Raw genomic sequence first — 18,349 nt, 5'->3', positions numbered from 1 at the left:
ATCAGCTAAGAACTCACACGTGGGAGACGGAATGGGGAGCTGGTCAGGTTCACACCCACACTGACATGTGCAGACCCCTTTTCCTGCACAGGAAAAGCTTCTCCTGTCAGCAGGAGCTGTACTTGAGTTTAATGTTCCAGATGCTATTACACTAGGCATGGTACTATATCATATTCATGCTGAAATACCAAACGCTCTAATTTCTATTGTTATTCTGAAACGAGGCGCCTGTAAAAGGAGTGAGGTGTGAGCACATCAGCCGTTGTTATTGCCATCTGAAGTGATCGCGTGCTGCCCTCTGCTGGCAGTCAGCGGTAGCAGCGTGACATCTAATGACAATCGTTTGCCGAGGTAGTTGTATAAATTAAATGGAAGCAAGGACTTGATACAGCTAGAACTAATCGACTCACTCCGAAGCAATTAAATTGAAGAAAAGCTTGGGTCTTTTCATAAAATAATAATAATAATAAACCCTATCCTGAAATTTAAAAAGCTTAGATTTGTCAGAGCTTGGAATGAAGACGTTTGTTTTCCCTCAACAAAATATGCACTAACTTTCACACTTTTGAACCAATAGAATAAAACTTTGCCATTATTTCAGGGACTCATTTTTGTATTAATCAATGCTTTTACTTAGGCCAGTCATTGTGAGTTAGGATTCCCTAAGCACGTTGGTTCATCTTTCTTACTGAGATCATTTCCTACATGATCAGCATAGGAAACTCTTGTCCTCTTTCCACAAGGACCAGCAGCCCTATCCTAACTTCAAGTCTATACTAGGTTTTTTTCTGCTTTCTTCAACACAGAATGAACAGAAAAGATGTAGGATGCAGATGATACTAATGACAGATACTGAAGTTCTGACAGTCTGTTGGAACCTGCCACCACTCCCAAGCAGTGCCACGTCCCAGAGCAGCTATGTGACTGTCCCAGGTGGTGCACCAGCACAGCCCTGCCACCAGAGCCCGGCCCCCGCGCTGACTCACAGCACCTCCAGCTTTCCCAACCATTGTGTAATCACCGCATTGTTATTTTTAACTCAGCCACGCCAAGAAACGCTCATTTATTTTAATCTTGAAAGCATCTGCAGGCTGTTTCTTCAGCCTAATCTAATGATGCCATAAGAAGAGACAAGAGCAATAGTTATTATCTGCAGCTCAGGAGCTTAACTTTTGGAAATAATTGGGCTCTGAGCTATGCTTCCTAAGTCTCCTTAGCTTTTTCTAAACAATTGTGTAACGTGTGTGAGACAAGACACTGCAGACTGGGTTTCCACCACTCCACCTGGCTTTAAAGGGCAGGTGTGGCACAGCAGCATTATCCCCACCTGTATAACATGGTTTGCATCAGTTACTTTATGGCAGAACTGCATGTAGAATCATTGGAGATTTGGGCAAAACCCATGACCTCAGAACACATCAACACCTTTTTAAAGCTGCCATTATCCCTCTGACAACCTGCTTTTGAAACTAATTTCTCGAAGTGAGGAATTTTTTTTCTTAGTGCAGTTTTTCTTCATCTTTTTAACCAATATGCATTATTTCAGCAGTCGAGCACTTGCCCAAGCAACTCCAATCTCCAGCAGAACACGGAGCACAGCAGCTACTGAGACAGAAGCTCACCCTGGGTAGGATCAGGAGACCCTCCATTCAGCATCCACAGCCCATCCCACTGCTCAGCCCTCACTGCCATGGACACCAAACCCTGCCAAAGCCCTGTGGCAGCTCCAGCTCTGCAGCAGCAACAGGCTCCCCCTGAGCCACTACACAACCCAGGTGCACCAAACCCCCAGCCCTGAAGTCTAATCCCTGACAAATCCCAAACCCCCAATATACCTGTGACAGAACCTTACAGCAGCCTGCAGCTTACTCAAAATCTGAAGCAATCACACCTCACCACCAGCACCCTGAAACTCGCCCCCTACAGCACCCAGCGTATACCATACAATCCGAAGCGATACTCCAGATACTTAGATATTGTCTGCAGTTGTTGCATCAGCACTGGCTTAAGCCACTGAATGGGTACAGCTGCACTGTTACAATGACTACACTGTTACACCTGGCCCTGCAGGTGGGAGCACCTGGTTGCAGTGCATGCTTTTAGCTGCACTGTTTTAGGCAGTGTTCAGTTGGTGCTGTGCTGCTGCCTTAACTGGTAGCATATCCTGTATGAGTGTAGATTAAAGCACACTTGTTACCGTGTTCTTTCAGATCTGTGTTCTCACATCTCATTGAAGGTGAAAATGATGACCTGGACTTTTCAGGCAGCAGCAAATCCTCCAGGGGATATGTGGAATTTGTTTTCATTGTGTTCCCAGGTGGGGAAGTGAAGTTGAACTCTATGCTGCAGACTCAGTGTCTACCACCACCAAACAGAGGACCAATACCTAACCCACCCCCATCTCAAAATGCCAATGCACCTGTGGAATTCCCATTTATCCTGGTCTGACCCATAATGAATGGGATAAATTGAATTAATTAGATTGCCATTTATTTTAAAAACAGTTTCTGGAATACAATGAAAAGTGACAGAGACACAGAGCGGGAAGTGCATCTTGGGGGGAAAGGGTCAAGCTCTTTGCTCACTCAGGAAGATGCACACAGCTGAAGCACTGTCCTCATTTCGCACTGCTGCCCTGATAGTTCTTTGTCAGCAGCTTTGTGCAAATATTGCATCTCTTTGGGTTAGACCAAGGTTGTTTTGCTTAGCATGAGTGAGAAGCAAAGCCTTTCAAGTTAATCACTGAGCTCCTGCACACAAACACGTTTACCTGTGGGCATTACAGTGCATAGTGACAAGCACTGAAGAAGATGTGAGCATACCTTGACATATTATAGAACACCTTGCAAAGCCCCACTGCTGTCACAGTTCCAGGGAGGTAGTTGAGCGTGGGGGGCGGGGAGGAACATGGTCAGTGGGGGCTCCCTCACAGGACCAGGCCTGCAAGCTGTTTTCCTTTTTTGTTTGTTTTTCTAAAGGGTATCCACTTTCTTTTATATTTTTTTTTACTTATCTGTAATGCTATAATGGAATGGAAAGTACTGCAATTAGCGCAGGGCAGCAAACGCTTCTGCTACAGCAAATGAGAAGGAGTCCAAATGCAGCAACCACAGATGCAGAAACAAAGGAAAGGAGCTACTTACCTTTAGAAGGCCTCAAGTAGGCAGGGATCTCCAGTAAGGGATGGCTCCACCTCCACTGCCAACCCTTACATGAGGGCTGAGAAGGGATGGATCCTTGCTCCAGCCCTTCCAGTCACTCTGGTACACTGCATGCACCTGAGCTCCCCAGGGCTGGCCCCGCCTTCCCACCAAGTGCTTCATCACTGCTTCAGGCCATGACTGAGCATTTCAGAGCACACAAAGCTATGGGAAGTTTGCAGCCCATATTGGCTAATGGAGAAGTAGCAAGTGGGACCACCTCTGACATAAGGAATCAAACACTTTCTTTGACCAGATTTATTCCCACTGGACTGATACCTACACACCATGCTGGCAGCCTCTCACATCCTCAAGTCATGCTTTGCCCACATTACTGGTTTGACAGCTTGATGCAAATATGAGTTGAAATTAAGTTGCACTTCCATCTTCCTGCTAAAATCCAAGAGGCTTTCAGAAAGCTGGACAGCACAACAGCCTCCTTCCTCAGTGCATTTACTAGATTTTGGGGATGAGAAAAAGATAAGGAGTAGCTCTGAAGCACTCCATTTATTCATGTAACAGCAGCAGGTTTCCCAACTTTTCTCCATGGCCTTCAATCCTCTCCATATTATGCTGTGATTCATAAAGAACAATCGGTCATGTGTTCAGAATTTGTTTAACACCTTCTGAGTCATTTTATCTTGTGAAGGAGCAGCAATGGTGAATCTAGGTTTCGGTGGAAGACAGCTGTCTGCAAGAAGGCAGGCAAGGATCAGAAGCTCTAACTGAAGGAAGCATACAGAACTGAAAGAATGCTGCAGAATTTGTCAAATATGTATGAAAAAAAATCTGAGTTCTCTGAGCAATCCCTGCTTTTAAAAACCCTTCACAGTGATCCTCTTCCCTCCTTCCTTGTTCTTTCAATGCCAGTTTGTCAGTCTCTGATGTTTCAGATAACACATTTTTCTTGAGATACATCTCCCCCCTCACAATTTGTGCTTTTAACTGTAATGGAAATATAGATTAAAATACATGTTTCACTTCTTGTATTTGGCTCTTTGGTGCCACTGACAATTCCCAGTGCCTATGAGTTCTGGTTTCTCATATCCCACTTGTCTGCTGTGCTTCAAATGCTGCCCACTACTTGCGGTGCAGCTGGCCAAAGCTTAACCTTCAGCTTCCAACCCCCTCACCATAGACTTGCCCTGTCTAGCTCCAGATAAAACACTGCTGTGTCCCCAGAAACATGCCAGGTAATTTCCTTCATCATGGTGCCTCCTTTATGCCATGTACCTGCCTCATGTCCAAACAGAATGAAAAAAAAAAAAAACCCAGCACAGTTTAAGGTCCCCACAATATGTTGAACACAATGGGGCTATAAGCCTTTTTTTTTTTTTTCGAAATCTCCACAAGTGTGTGGCAATAGGACAAGGGGAAATGGCCACAAACTGAAGCATAGGAAGTTCCACACAAATGTGCATAAGAACTTCCTCACAGCACAGTGATGGAGCACTGGAGCTGCCCAGAGAGGTGGTGGAGTCTACTCTGGAGATGTTCAAGACCCACCTGGATGCCTACCTGTGCAACCTGGGCTAGGGAGCTGCTTTGGCAGGGGGGTTGGACTCTATGATCTCTACAGATCCCTTCCGTGACTGTGAAGTGTGTAGACATGCTAACATTAACAGTGTCTCATACTTGCACTGCAGAGCAGAATTAGTGCACTTAGCATTGGTGCAAGCCTTAAGGTCCTCAATATATAGCAGCAGAACGTTATGCATGGAAATGAAAGTGCACACAGTTCTACATGCCATGGTTTTGTAAAAGCCTGTGTGTGAGTGAAATGACTTGGCAAGAAACACAGCTTCTACAGTAGTATACAAGGCGGTAAATATTTTCAACTGACACAAATCAAACACAGCTCTTAGGTAAGTGACACAAAAGGATATTGTATAAGCAGCTAACTGCTATAAAGGTGACAGAAAATCCAAGCAAGAGGCAAATGTGTAACCAGAAAACTGGCTATTGTTCAGTCCTCCTCCCTCCCAGCCATGCATCACACTCAGACATCCCAAATACCCTCATCCCTCTTCTTTGAAAGCCACATACTTACACTCTTCCCAGTTCAACCTCCTTCTTTCACAAGGACTTAAAGCTAGCTGCCAGCTTAACAAAAATCACAGAAAGGCGTTCCTGTCCTTAGAATACAGTTTGCCTTATCCACATCTTAACAGTCAACAGAAGTATCAGTACCCAGTACCAGAAGGATCTGTTGCTAAGAACATCATGGAAGGTCACAACTCAATAAACCACTCCTAACAGCTCTGTTCCCCAGCCCTAGGCAGCCTGACTCAGGCACAGCCTCACAGTAGGCAGCAGCCCCATGCCACCTCTCACTCTGGAATGAGTTCCTTTGATTATTTTTTTCTTCTGATGTTCAAAGTCTACTCTGAACACACACAGATTTAGTATCTTACCAAGTTACTTTAGGAAAACACATGACAGATGAATTTCCATTAGAAATGCATCAATGCAAATAGATCTTTGGCCAGACCTTTGAATTGTTTCTAATAAATAATCCTTTTGAAATCTATCAACTCACTTGCTTTCTGTGTTGGAATATAAAACTATATTGTTTCAAAGGAAGAGTCACTTTTGACTCTTCAGAGTCGTTAGATACCATTTCGTTACCTAGTTCAATTTTTTTAAATCAATTTTTTTCTGCTCCTCTTTAGAGGATTGCCAGGACAATAACTTTCTCCCCTTACCTTCCTACTCACACAGCTTTTTGGCTTAGGTGTCATTTTTTTCCCATGTTTCTTTACTCTATGACCTCATAGATTTAATGAGCCTGTGGCCTTAATCTGGTATTAATTCTGTACCCTCAGTTCCTATCCTAGTGATCAGCTGCAGGTGGAAAGAATAGGATGAAACCAGCATCAAAGCAGCATTCCCTCCCAAGATGCGTGCAGCTTCATCCTACTTGAGTTCAGTCAAAGTTATCTCATCAAGAGCTTTGGATCTCTGGAAAAGTGGACATAGAAATTACAATGAAAAGATGATTCTCAAACCAAGTTCTGAAAACTACCGAAAGATGCCTACATGCTGTCCTGAAACTACAAACTCAAAGTTCCGACGAGCAAAATACAATAATGATGCTCAGTTGGATCATTTCTAGCAAGCAGAGCTCCTGATGACAAAGTCCTGTAGATTCTGCATCGCTGCAGCTATAGCCCAGACTTTCTAGACTGGACAGCACCATGGTCCCCAGTGCCTGTCCTTAGGACCCAGAAAGCCTTGTCATGCACAGACTGAAACACCCCCTTAAATGAGGTTCAAGCAAGCAATTTCCTTAAGCATAATCAACATGGAGCACCCACAGTGAAGCACTACCTGTAAAAATCCCTGCAGCAGAGAACAGTATTCTTATAACATGAAGCTTCCCTTCTGGTCCTCCTACCCTTAATTTTTGCCCACACCACACATTCACTGCAGAAGCTATACATGGACATTCTCCCAGAAGCTGGGCAAGTTTTACACTCCAGAGCCAGACTAGGGCTGCGCTGTGTCCTCCCAGCATGAGAACAGCAGGTGCAGGCTTAAACAACCTCAGAGTGCCATCAATAACTACTCCGCACAGTTTCGCAGCAGAGCAGAGCCAACAGTGCACACACCACCTGCTTCCCCTCCTAGCATTGGGAATGGTGCCTCTCTGAGAACCTTCTGTGATTAACATCTGGAGAATCAGAGAATTTAATCACAACAAAAGCTGTAACACTGGTTGTCCTAGAAGAATTTCTGCAGTATGATGCACAGCACGAGGAATTAAGCCCCTCTCCCCTACAATGGGGAGGCAGAGCATATATATCCAGCCTACTGCTTTCTGCTGAGATGGTGTAGGGCGAATAGTTCTAGAGAAAGGAATTCAGATAGAGATATTGCGGAGGATGGTATATTTCCATGAGGCTTTAAATAGATGGCACACAGACTACCAGTAAGTAAAAGGCAGCTCACCTCTCACAATGGTTGAGGATCGCCAATGACTCCACACAGGAGGGATCTCTAAGAAGAGATCCTTCCCTGGTGGTGGTCAGCCCTTAAATGGGGTCTGGGAGAGGTGGAGCCAGGCTCCACCCCTTCCAATCACACAGTGCATTGCCTTCACCTGTGCCCCCATGGCTGACTCAGTGCTCACCTCAGGTGACCAATCAGTGGTTCAGGCCGTGATTCAACAGTTCCCATACAGATGGCCCAAAGCCAGCATGCTCCATGAACTCATTACACATATAAGAATCTTTCTCATCTAATACCATGTAAAAAGATGCTGTAACAGGTTTGCATTTTCAGGTACAGAAACCAAGCATAAAACAGAGCTGGAAATGTCATTTTCCCAATGTATGCCTCAGGACTGGGCTGCTTCATCCCAAAGAGGTCATACCCCCAGGAGGTGGCTCACAGCAGCACCGAGCTGCCTGGCATGGCTGATCCCCACAATGCAGTGTGAGGAAACATGCCCTGAACAGGTGATGTAGCAGATGGAATCCTTGTCCACTTCTGCTTCTGCCACTGTGCAAGCTGCAGCTAGTAAGTTGAGATAGCTGCCCTTCTGCTTGGCATACCCAAGCTCTACCAGCACAGAAGGAGCAGGCAGCAGTTCTCTGTCGTCCCCTCCAAACCTTCTGGAGTCACAGTTCAACACTCCCCATGTAACTATTGCAGACTGAATGCTTCACTGTAATCAAGTATACATTAAAACAACAACAACAACGACAAAACTTAGCCAAAGGAAAATATTCAGTCAGTCAACCCAGTCCAAGAACACACCAGTTCATACAATTGCACTGAAGCACCTGAACAGGGTGCTCCTTCTTCGACTTGCTGGTTTGTAGTATTTGTTTTGATTTGATTAATGGTTAATTTAGTAGGGCTTGGGATCTGCACATGCCACTGGCAAGGATCCACAACTAGGGCACTACAAAAGTGGTCTGGCCTACCTGGAAAGCAAACAGAATTCACACATGTGCAGCAATGTGGAGATGTGCAATGACTGCAGTTAGGTGACAACAGTTCACCAGCACTGGCTACACTTCAGTGATAAACTGCTAGCCTGTGAAAAGTTTGGCTGAAGCAGTTAAATAACAATATGTTGCACACAAATCAAGCTACCAAACAGATTTTACTTACTCCAGGGGAAAGCAACATTTTTTCACTAAAGGAGTTGATGAACAGTTGTGGGTTGGTATTTCTTATCCTTTTTTTTAAAGTATGTCGATGAGAAATCTCAGAACAGTATGACTATCATGAGAATGATTTCTAAAGCAGGAAGCATGACAGGCCCACACCCACAGCAGCAGAAGTAGCAGCCACATGCAAGTTGTCAGCTACGTGCTGCAGGTCTGAGCTTACATTACTTGAAGTTATTTGGATGTTTGACATTGTCTTCAGTGCAGTGAACTGCACAACATGGAACAGACTGGAATGTCAGTATAAGGGGAAAATGGTAAATGATGGTGCTACCCAGGTCAGAAAGTAGTACACATCCTCACTGTAATGCACTGAACTATCATCACAGTACCCAACCTGAAGAAGAGTGCCATGACCATCAAAACCTGCTTTCATGATCTGCAGCACTAAGAAAGGATCCCACCAATAAGGAATACTACTACTAAGAACCTTAAACCTCCTCTGAAGTTCTCTGCAACATGAATTTAGTGTATCTCAGATTCTGAACGCCAAGAGAGAAATTTCTCGTTAATGTTAAGGAAAAAGAAAAGAAATAAAAATACAGTCTGCTTCACGTTTTTCCGACTTGCCCCCCTCTTTTCTGCATCAAGCCTTTCCAAGTTCAGTAGAAGCCCATGCCTGGCTTTAACCACAGGCAAATTGGAATGCTGAATGTCATAAGCATTGCCATAGCCCCACTGTCTCTTGTTACCATAGGGGAAAAGTAGGAACTACCTGGCAGCACCTTGCTCTCTTCAAGCCAGAAGTGAAAGAAAAGGGGACTGCATCAGTTTGGACACTATGTGTTCTAAATTCCTGGACTTTAGAGTTACAAGAGCTGCTGCCATATCATGCATTTAAACCTTTTGCCTTCCTTCAAGTAGTAAGTAAGATCCAGTGCACTGGTCTGTGCTCTGTATGGTGGCTCAATGCTGAAGGATGCCCTAATCGCAGTAGGGCTATGTACAGAGTACAAAGCCAGAAAGCTACTTTAAGTACTAATTCCCTGACTCTAAACTTTCAGACTGGCAAGACATCATAAAAAATATTATCTAGAGGAATATGGTCATCTAGAAAAAGTAATAAAAAACAACTGCAATGCCCAATTTTTTTTGATTTTATACAAGAGATCTAAGACATTTCATAGAATATCTCAAGTTGGAAGGGACTCACAAGGGTCACAGAAATAAGGAACTGTGGAATATCCTGCACAAACAACAGCCAGGTACATTTGTAATCACAGACAGTAACAACCATGCTAAAAGGCCTAGTTAGCTCCCAATTACTTCAAAGTACCTGTTTGGGCTCTAATTTGGTTCTATCAGCTTGTTACCTTACCTTGCAGCCAACTCCTGCTTTTTCCTCACTCTGGCAACATTACAATAATCACAGTACTCAGGCTCACTCCCTTTCTAAGCAAATACCAGAAAGGGGAATCTCTCCCCCTAACAAGACACTGCAACATGATTAGCTACACAAACTAAATGACTGGAATCCAAAACTGTTGTCCAGAAAAAAATAAGTTTAAAGAGCAGCCAGCTCAACCTATCAAGTTTAAGCTACTTGATGATGCATGGAACCTTTAAACTTCCATTCAGAGCAAAAGACACAGCAGACACATATGGGACTGTCATCAGAAAGATCAGATCAGTCAGAACAGTCAGCACTGACTTGTTTAATATGCACCAGAAATACATTAGTACAAGCAGCACAGAGGTGTAAGAAAATTCTTCCTGTGGTAATACTTCTGTCAACTCGAGCCTGATTTTTTCAAACATTCCCGATACTCCTCAACAGATCAAAAGATTGTGTAAATGAAACTAGAGGCATTTTAAGCATTCACGTGACATTCAGGTGATGTGCTCCAAAACAAAGAACCAAAGGAAAAATAATCTGGTTTAGGACTTGAGAAATTACCCTGCTCTGGAGCAAGCAGGATTAAAGAGCAGCCAAAAGGCCTCTCTCAAGTGATAAAAAGTACATCAGCAGTATCTCATATCTTTTGTGAGATCTATCATCAGGAAGCTTTGTCAGAAAACCTGCAGATGACATAAAGAGCCAAGGCTGGAAAACAATGTAGGTTAGCTTTACATCACACATGAAACCTGCTTGGTGCCCCACATTAGCCTGACTGTTGCAGACTGCATACATACCTTTATGGAACAGGCATGCTGCTAAGACCTGAAAGTAAACTTAAAAAAAAAAAACAAAAAAAAACCACCACCACCAAACACTGAATTCTGCAGGCACTCCATGCAGTCTCGTACAACTGAGGCTCACGATACATACACACTAGCCCATTTTTCCCCCAAAATTACCTCTGTGCATCATCTCACTTCTGCATGCAAAACACAATTGTGAAACAGACAGCTACATGCACTCAACTTTAAGAAAAGAGTTAAGCCTTTTCTTAAAGGCCTCTTTATTTTTAAATTCCTTCAAACATAACAAACTTAACAAATCAGATACAAAACACCTGCATTTTCAATTAGCATATATTTTACTATATCAATCACAGCAACCTCATACAGTAAGATACATAAAAATAGAGTATGGTATCACTTCAGTTCAACACAGTTTTGTACTACAGTATTCCATGACATATATACACAGGACTTTTATTTTTCAAAGCAAGTATAGCCCCTGCTATGTTCACTGTAAAAATTACGTGGCATCACAGTTGTAGTTATTCACTGTAGTGTGAGTAGCCATATGGAAACTGAACTAGCAAACTAGAAGATACACTGTATAACAGCCATACAGGCATGACACTTCAGAAGATGGACAAAACTAAAATAATCACTGAAATGAAAACCACTTTTAGACTGTATTTTAATAGTAAAATTGTTTTTAAATTCCTCATTATATACACAATGTATCTACATTTGTTTTATTTATATACATATATATATTTATAAAAAACATACGAGATTTTGAAAACCTTAAAATCATTCACCTAAACAATATTTACCCCCAACCTTCAGGGTAAGAAAGGCAATTCTTGCCTATAACGTAATATTCAGTTGCAGTCGTTTGATTCAGAAATTTCCCTGATTGCTAAGCACCTACCATTCACTTTGTTTCTTAGTGCAAACTGTACAGTAACTTTTGTTCTCAACCCTCCGCAAGACTCAGGTTTCACCTTATTTCCATTACTTCTGAGATCCATTTATGGCTAAAATTATTTTAGTTATTTTACAATATTAGCCTATATGCCTTTCCCTACACCTACCTTCAAGCCCTCCCCCGACTTCCCAAAAATATTAAGAAAACTGATCATTCATGCACATCTCTGTCACACAGGTATCAATGAACATTTACATTTCAAAGCCTAGACTCTAACAGTATTTTAAAAAAAACCCTAAGTGAAAAATGTTAGTGCAAAGTGGACTACATAGTCTACAATTCAGCTAGAGGGTTTTTTTTTTTTGTTTCTTTTCTACAGATACTATAAAGACATTTAACTTTGCACATCAGATTACTTTGCCTGACATTTTGTTCTAGCCAAATAGTTTGAATATAAGAAGTCAGGAGGATTCTTGTGGATCTTCCTTTATGCAAAAACAAAGCAAAAAAGCTCTAAAGCCTATTAATAACTGGATGTTGTTCGGAAGCAAGACTGTACAAAGTCTAGCACAAGGGTTCCTATGTGCTACCGGGTTCACATCCATAACCATTAGGTTTACGTTAACTGTAAACAGAGGATTCATAAACGAGTTCTGATTTTTCATCAGGCCAGCACTTCAATGCTGACTACACTACAGACTCTGCAGCGAATTCGGATGCAAGTGGAAGATTTATACTTACAATTCCCATAATTACAAAGGAAAAGTGTGCATCGAGAACCAAAATCTAGGAGTTCTTAGACAAGGCTCCACCTAGCTTAGCAGAAGTAAAAAAGTTGGATGAAAAAAAAAAATGATCAGAGCAAATAACAGCAACTACAACAAGCTATGAAATACAGTACAAGTAGAAACAAAAAGTCACCTGAATAAATAACCCAGAGAGACTTAGTAGTTATAATGATTTTACCACGTTTAAGAACTCAACACATTAAATATTTATTAAAAATAAACTGTTTCCAAATTATCTGTTTACAGTACAAAGAACAATACTTAAAACATGTGCAACAGAAAGTAAAGAAAATCTGTACTAATCGGGAAGGACAATAGTAGGCTTAATTTAAAAGACATAAATACAAGTTCACCTTTTTAAAACATACAGTAAAAAACAGCAGGATGATATTGGCAACACTAGAAAATAAAGCACATATTGTTCAGATTCAGTTTGAGATAAACAACTAGGAAATAAGGAGAGAAGGAAGAAACAATGATGAAAAAGAGATGCTATGGTGTTTGCATTTTAGAGATGAAGAAATGCAGACACACTTTGAAAAATAGTCCTTGTTGGCAAAACAAGCTATTCACATATTTCTTGCACATTTGAGAGTCATACTTTACCAAAAAATGGCAGTAGTTTCAACACCCACGGAAAACGTGAATCTCATTTCTCAAAGCCTCACATAGCTTCATTTGGGCAAAGAGATGACTAAAATGGTGTGAAATATGTGATGTCATTTCTCTACAATGCAACAGCTGCCAAGGTATTACTTAAAAAAAACAAAAAAAGTGCTCTTCTCCCTCATTCAAATTGAGAAGTAATGATGATTTAGGAGTTACCTAAATAATAGCAGCATGAAATAATATACCTGCAGCATTTGTTAAGCCACAAAAATCAAGAACTGTCACCTGATGACTGAATCATGGTTCCAAATACTTGGGCATGTCAATTTTGTAAGAGGTCAGTGCTTTTTTTCTTATCAGTGGAGTATGAACATTAAATAGCCCTTTCCTTTCCCCTCCAGAACAGACCAATCAAGTCTATCTATAAACTACATGGGACAGCTGGGTTGATTTATAGTTTAACTGATTGTTAGGCATGAATCTGTGAAGCTCACTTTTCCTACAGCAGGGATCATAATAGTATGCATTGAGGCAAGTGTCACATGAGACTTTTGAACAAAACATGCAAGTGTTTGCAGCTCCAGATCGGTTACAAAAGCCACAGCGTGAGGTACTTGCAGGTTTGGATTTTGAACTGAATTGAGAAGCTCTCTCTTGACTTTGAGTCTGTGATGTATACTGAGGTTTCTCTCTTAAAGCAGAGGCAGGGGATAAGCCATCATTTGGAAGTGGTTTGATGGAATAGGCGCTCTGTTTCACTACTGGGTAGTCCTGCCTGGAGTTGAACAGACTGTCACACTTTTGGCAAACAGAAGCCCCACAAGGTACGCCACAGTTTTGGCACTTGAGGGAAGCTGTCTCTTTGGCTAGGTGGGTACGTTTATGGTAAACAGGGTTGGCATCATTTTTTAACAGCCACACATCAGGCTTAATAGCTTCCTGTCTTTTAAAATTTAACATACTTTTAGAATCAGGATCAGCATACAGATCTAAATCCTCTTGAGCAGAAAAATAGGAGCTGTAAGGGACATTTGTTCTTAACATGCCATTGTGATGAGATGAAGATGTCAAGAATTCATCTGAACACGCACGTGGCGAGCTTGACATTGTCAGAAGGGAGGGTGATGGACGAATAATTTCATCTTTGATGTCATCTTCTGCATCAACTAAGATTGGTTCTTTCCTGAGGCTCAATGAGCTCATCAATGGTGGTTTCTTATTTTCCCAATAATTATCATATGTGTCTACTGATTTAGAAGGCTTGCTCACTTTTGGCTTGAAATAATCCTTAGAGGCCCGTTCACTTGCTGATTTCTGAAGTACCATTCGTGCCATGGAAGTATTTAAGTTTTCCTTGCATTCTGCCCGCCGTTTCATAGCTTCTGAGCAGCCTCTAGTATCTTCGTTGCTATTTTTTCGTTCATTTATGACATCAATCTCCAAATAGCCTTTATCCTTCACTTGCAAATGAATTTCAAGAAGCTGCTCACATTCCACTTTGGCCAAAAAGAGTTCAAATGAAACCATTTTCACTTGAATAGCATCAATCTGCTCTTTGAGCTTATACATTGTTCCCATTTCTTGGACATAGCCCATGTAGTTCAGAATCTGCCTTACATCATCTTCAGTGAGAGCAGACTTTACATAATATACAAAGGGTCCCGTGTAGGTCTAAGGAGGTGGGGGGAATAAAAGGAAAATTAGGTTACAAATTCAGCAGTAGACTAGGTGTTCAGAAAATTCAGTGACAGATACTACAGAATTAAAGAGAATAATTACAGAGAACACACGCAACTCCTGTGGCAAGATGAACTCCATTTCTGTAGCCCTTCTGTTTCAGCAGATGGAAATTCCACTTGAAGCAAGTTTCGAGTAGGAGAATTTTCGTTCCAGTTGAAATTCTGATTAGCATAGTGTCCTTCTTGCTGGGTTAAATCACTATCGTGTACAGTGACATTAACTTTTATATGCACCAGACATGTTTGTGTTTGTAAGTCTAGTACTAAAGCAAAAAGGCAGAGATTTCACATATACCCCCCAGACAAGAAGCAGCTGAAAATAACAGGAAGTTGGTATTACTGCAAGAGTACCAAAGTCCTCTTCAATGCACATTTAAAAATACTCAGGGGCATTTTTTTTTTTTTTTTGGAGAGTAGGGTGTACAATTTCTACACAGCTCCAATGCCTGTTTTCTTTAATATAGCATTAGGTCAAGAACTTCCAATAACAAAGCCCCAAAACACAGTTATGATTTTGTTTAAGCCACAGTTCTCTTGTCATCTGGCACACCTGAAGTATACTCTTAACACAGTTCAAATTGCTTCTGATTGCAGGGAAAAATACCTTGGCCATTATATATTTGTACAGAACAAATACTGGATCCACAGTGTGCAACCAAAGTCAATATTGGCAGTGCATCGAGTAATATCCTGGATGGATCAGCAAGCATCCCAAAGACCAGAACTTAAGTGTAGTGATACAGATGCGTTGAGAGACCTTGTATAAAGGAATAGTCTTCTCTTAGGAGAAAGACTCAAACATCCCTGCCCATAGCAGGGAGGTAGGAACTTTAGATCTTTAAGGTCTCTTTCAACACTCTCTTAGCTCTCTTTATGAAATGCACCATTCACGTTCAAATTCTCTGCTACACTGTGAAATACTTTTAAGAAAAAAAAGTCTTAAGAAAAACAAAAATACCCATCACCAGCACACACAACCTGCAAAAGACTTTAGACATACAACAGAGACATTGTTTCTACCCAACTTTTAAGGCTCAGAAGTGTTCAAGTAGCCTGAAGCATTTATTGTTGAAATGATGTGGCAGCTTTAAATAGGAAAAAAGAGATAACAAAAGATAAAATCAAAAATTGACAGCACGTATCTCATTAGCAGACTTGCAGTACTCAACCCAGCAGTACACAAGTTCATACTTTTTACTTTTCAATGTGAGGTCATAGCATAGATTTAAAGTGCACCAGAATCAAAATTTCATGATTCAAAATTACAAGCAAGTAAAATACATTCTAGGAGCAACTACTTCAAGTGACTCCTTCAACAATACCACATAACTTGCGGGAACCTCAGCAAAGCAGCTACTTAAAACCATGCATTGCTTATTAGTACTTGTGCTATCATAATACTGGACGTAAAATAAAAAGCTAAGGATGAACTTCAACACCACTTAATCACTCACTCAAGTTAAAGCACCTCCAAGTGGAAATTAAATACGTTAGGAGAAAAAGAAAACAAAAACCTTAAATAAGCTCTTCCTCTGCTTTTATGGTTACTACAGAAATGCATACTTGTGCTCTTGGGTAGTCTCACCAGCACATACTTCGTGTAATTCACCACTTATGGCTTATGTTTACCAGCTATATATATTCACATCTTTACATCATTCTAACATGTAGGAAAAAAAGTTGTTATAAGCAAGCTGCATGATACGTTTAAAGAAGAAAAATGAATTATGTCCTCACATATAAATGCCTTACCTTAATGTGCTTGAATTCCTTTTTCCAGGGATAAAGGAAGAGATTAATTCCAAGAGTCTCAAGCATGCTGAATGCATTATGAAGAGAATGTAAACTTGAGGATTTCAGAGATCTCAGTGAGTTTTCAGCCATCTCATAAAATTTTATCAACCGGAATCTATAAAAGGGATCAATTTTGGGAAGGCAAAATAAGGCTGATGCTGCCACTCGCAAATACTCATCATTAATAGGAGGCTGCTTGCTGTCAGAGACACTCAGTTTGCATTCATGGAACTGTACATACTTTCTAAATAGATCGTCTTTATATTTTGTATCCATTGAAATGCAATTTTGTCTCAGGCTTGGGAAGCTACTTTGTCTCTTTCATGGTTATTCAGCAGCGGGGTGATTATCCCGTACTAAGAACCTTCGGTAATGGCAACTTTTCTGGAATAAAAATCGAAAACAAAGACAAGTCATCACAGTTGCATAAATCCCAGATGTCAACAGCAACTTTTTACTTCACAGGATTCTATAAAATGGATCACAGAGGAGTAGCTCCAAAAACAACTTCTTTAAGTTTCTGAAAAAGCACAAGCTTGTACAGAAGTGCTACTGTCCTGCTTCTTCCTGTTATTTTCTCCTTTATTTTTAATTTATTTGCTATAACAGAGCACAGCAAATCTAAATCAAGCAAGGTATTAGGAATCTGATAAAAGAAAGTCCAGATAGGCTCATGTCCAGATTGAGGATTCCTCAAGCTAGGGAACCAGGGCCAAAGTAACTCATAACAAGAGACTGAAAAAAAAAAAAAAAAAGAAAAAAAAAGAATGAGCTCTCACAACCTTGTTTTATTTTACTGTTTCAGATCAAACCATTTACACAAACATGATTTTAATCAGATATTGTGATTTGTCTGCACTAATAAGCATTCCCACCATTCCCATACTACACAGAAATAGCTGGTGCTAAAACAAGCCTCTCCATGTTAATTAACCAAAGCCAAGTAATGAGGAGTCTCACAGACTATTCTGACTACCTGAAGAATTTGTGATTAAAAAGTAGACCATGGTCTATGCTTTTCAAAAGAGTGCAATCTAGCACTTCTCAACTGCAAACCAAAATGGAGAGGGGGATCAGCCAAAAGACACAGCATTGGTTCAGCTGCAGAGACACTGAAGCAACACTCCAGAAAGCACTTTCCACTCAATATTAATTCCAGTTGCTAGAATGTTGATCAATGCCACCATATGCTCCTGTTAAAATGCAAATCACCAATAAGGACAAAATTAAGTCCATGAAAATAGCCATTACGCAGATATGCAGGAAAATAGAAAAAAACACAAAAAAAAGAAAGTCAAGTGGCATAGAAGTCCAACAGAAAAAAACAAAAAACGAGCAAACCACCAACCTAACAGCTAATGTTACCTGAGGAAAGGATGTGCTGTCATTAAGACTGTGCATGAGAAAAGTTCACCAGCTGTTCAACTTCTGCTTAAAGGAACACAGCCCCTTGTTTCCCCAATCAGAATTTTCACTGATGTCAAAAAGAAGCTGTGAATCACAGTGTCAAGTTCTGAATCTGCATCTCAGTGCAAGGGTCAGATGAAAAAACATAATCCAGTCCTCTCCACAGAGAGTTAACTTTTCTCCCTTACCTCTTTCCTCAAGCTATGCAAGATGGCAAGATCAAGTTCATATTCAAAACCAATCTAATTGCTGTTACTTAGCAAGAAGAGCTCTGTGAATGAGAAGATCCCAGTCCAGTACATTAGCAACACACTCTTAGGGGAAACAACAGCGTGAGCAGGTAAGAAGTTGATCAAGTATTAACGTTCTCCCATGTCCAGCATTAATAATTTCTTAACAAAAGAGCTCCATTACACAAATGAAAGCCCAGGATTAGGAAAGTGCCTACAGGAAAGGACTTCATCAAGACCCTACGAACTATGATATTCACAACCGCCACCAGCCCCAGCTCTGACATGATGTTTAATCGTACAGCAGAGCTCAGGCAATTGAGAATAGCAAACCAAGGCAGCCCCTGAAGGGCTGC

General features: G+C 41.1%; 2 protein-coding genes across 3 annotated transcripts in view; both read right to left on the bottom strand.

Moving 5' to 3' along the window:
* The window catches only part of B4GALT5 (beta-1,4-galactosyltransferase 5), a 90,110-nt gene that overhangs the window by 63,381 nt on the left and 8,380 nt on the right, over positions 1-18,349 (bottom strand). The window lies entirely within an intron of this gene.
* Positions 12,014-17,041, bottom strand: SPATA2 (spermatogenesis associated 2). 2 transcript variants are annotated; one of them, XM_065754575.1, is made up of 3 exons: positions 16,598-17,041; positions 16,315-16,471; positions 12,014-14,494 (listed from the first exon to the last, which is right to left on the bottom strand). In XM_065754575.1, the coding sequence occupies exons 1-3, from the start codon at positions 16,630-16,632 to the stop codon at positions 13,241-13,243; spliced, it is 1,446 nt and encodes a 481-aa protein (XP_065610647.1). In that variant the 5' UTR covers positions 16,633-17,041; the 3' UTR covers positions 12,014-13,240. The 2 variants fall into 2 exon arrangements, with proteins under 2 accessions (XP_065610647.1, XP_065610646.1); XM_065754574.1 differs by having other exon boundaries at positions 16,315-17,041.

This window comes from Cyrtonyx montezumae, unplaced genomic scaffold, assembly GCF_038088225.1.
Source record: "Cyrtonyx montezumae isolate F1298 unplaced genomic scaffold, pur_monq_1.0 scaffold_9, whole genome shotgun sequence".
NCBI lineage: Eukaryota > Metazoa > Chordata > Aves > Galliformes > Odontophoridae > Cyrtonyx > Cyrtonyx montezumae.
This window is presented reverse-complemented; position numbering and strand designations above follow the sequence as displayed.

Excerpts from the sequence above, each read along its gene's own strand:
- SPATA2 (XM_065754574.1), bottom strand. The coding sequence starts at position 16,632 with ATGGATACAAAATATAAAGACGATCTATTTAGAAAGTATGTACAGTTC. Across the intron at positions 14,495-16,314 it reads AGGAATTCAAGCACATTAAG|ACCTACACGGGACCCTTTGT; the intron begins GTAAGGCATTTA and ends CCACCTCCTTAG.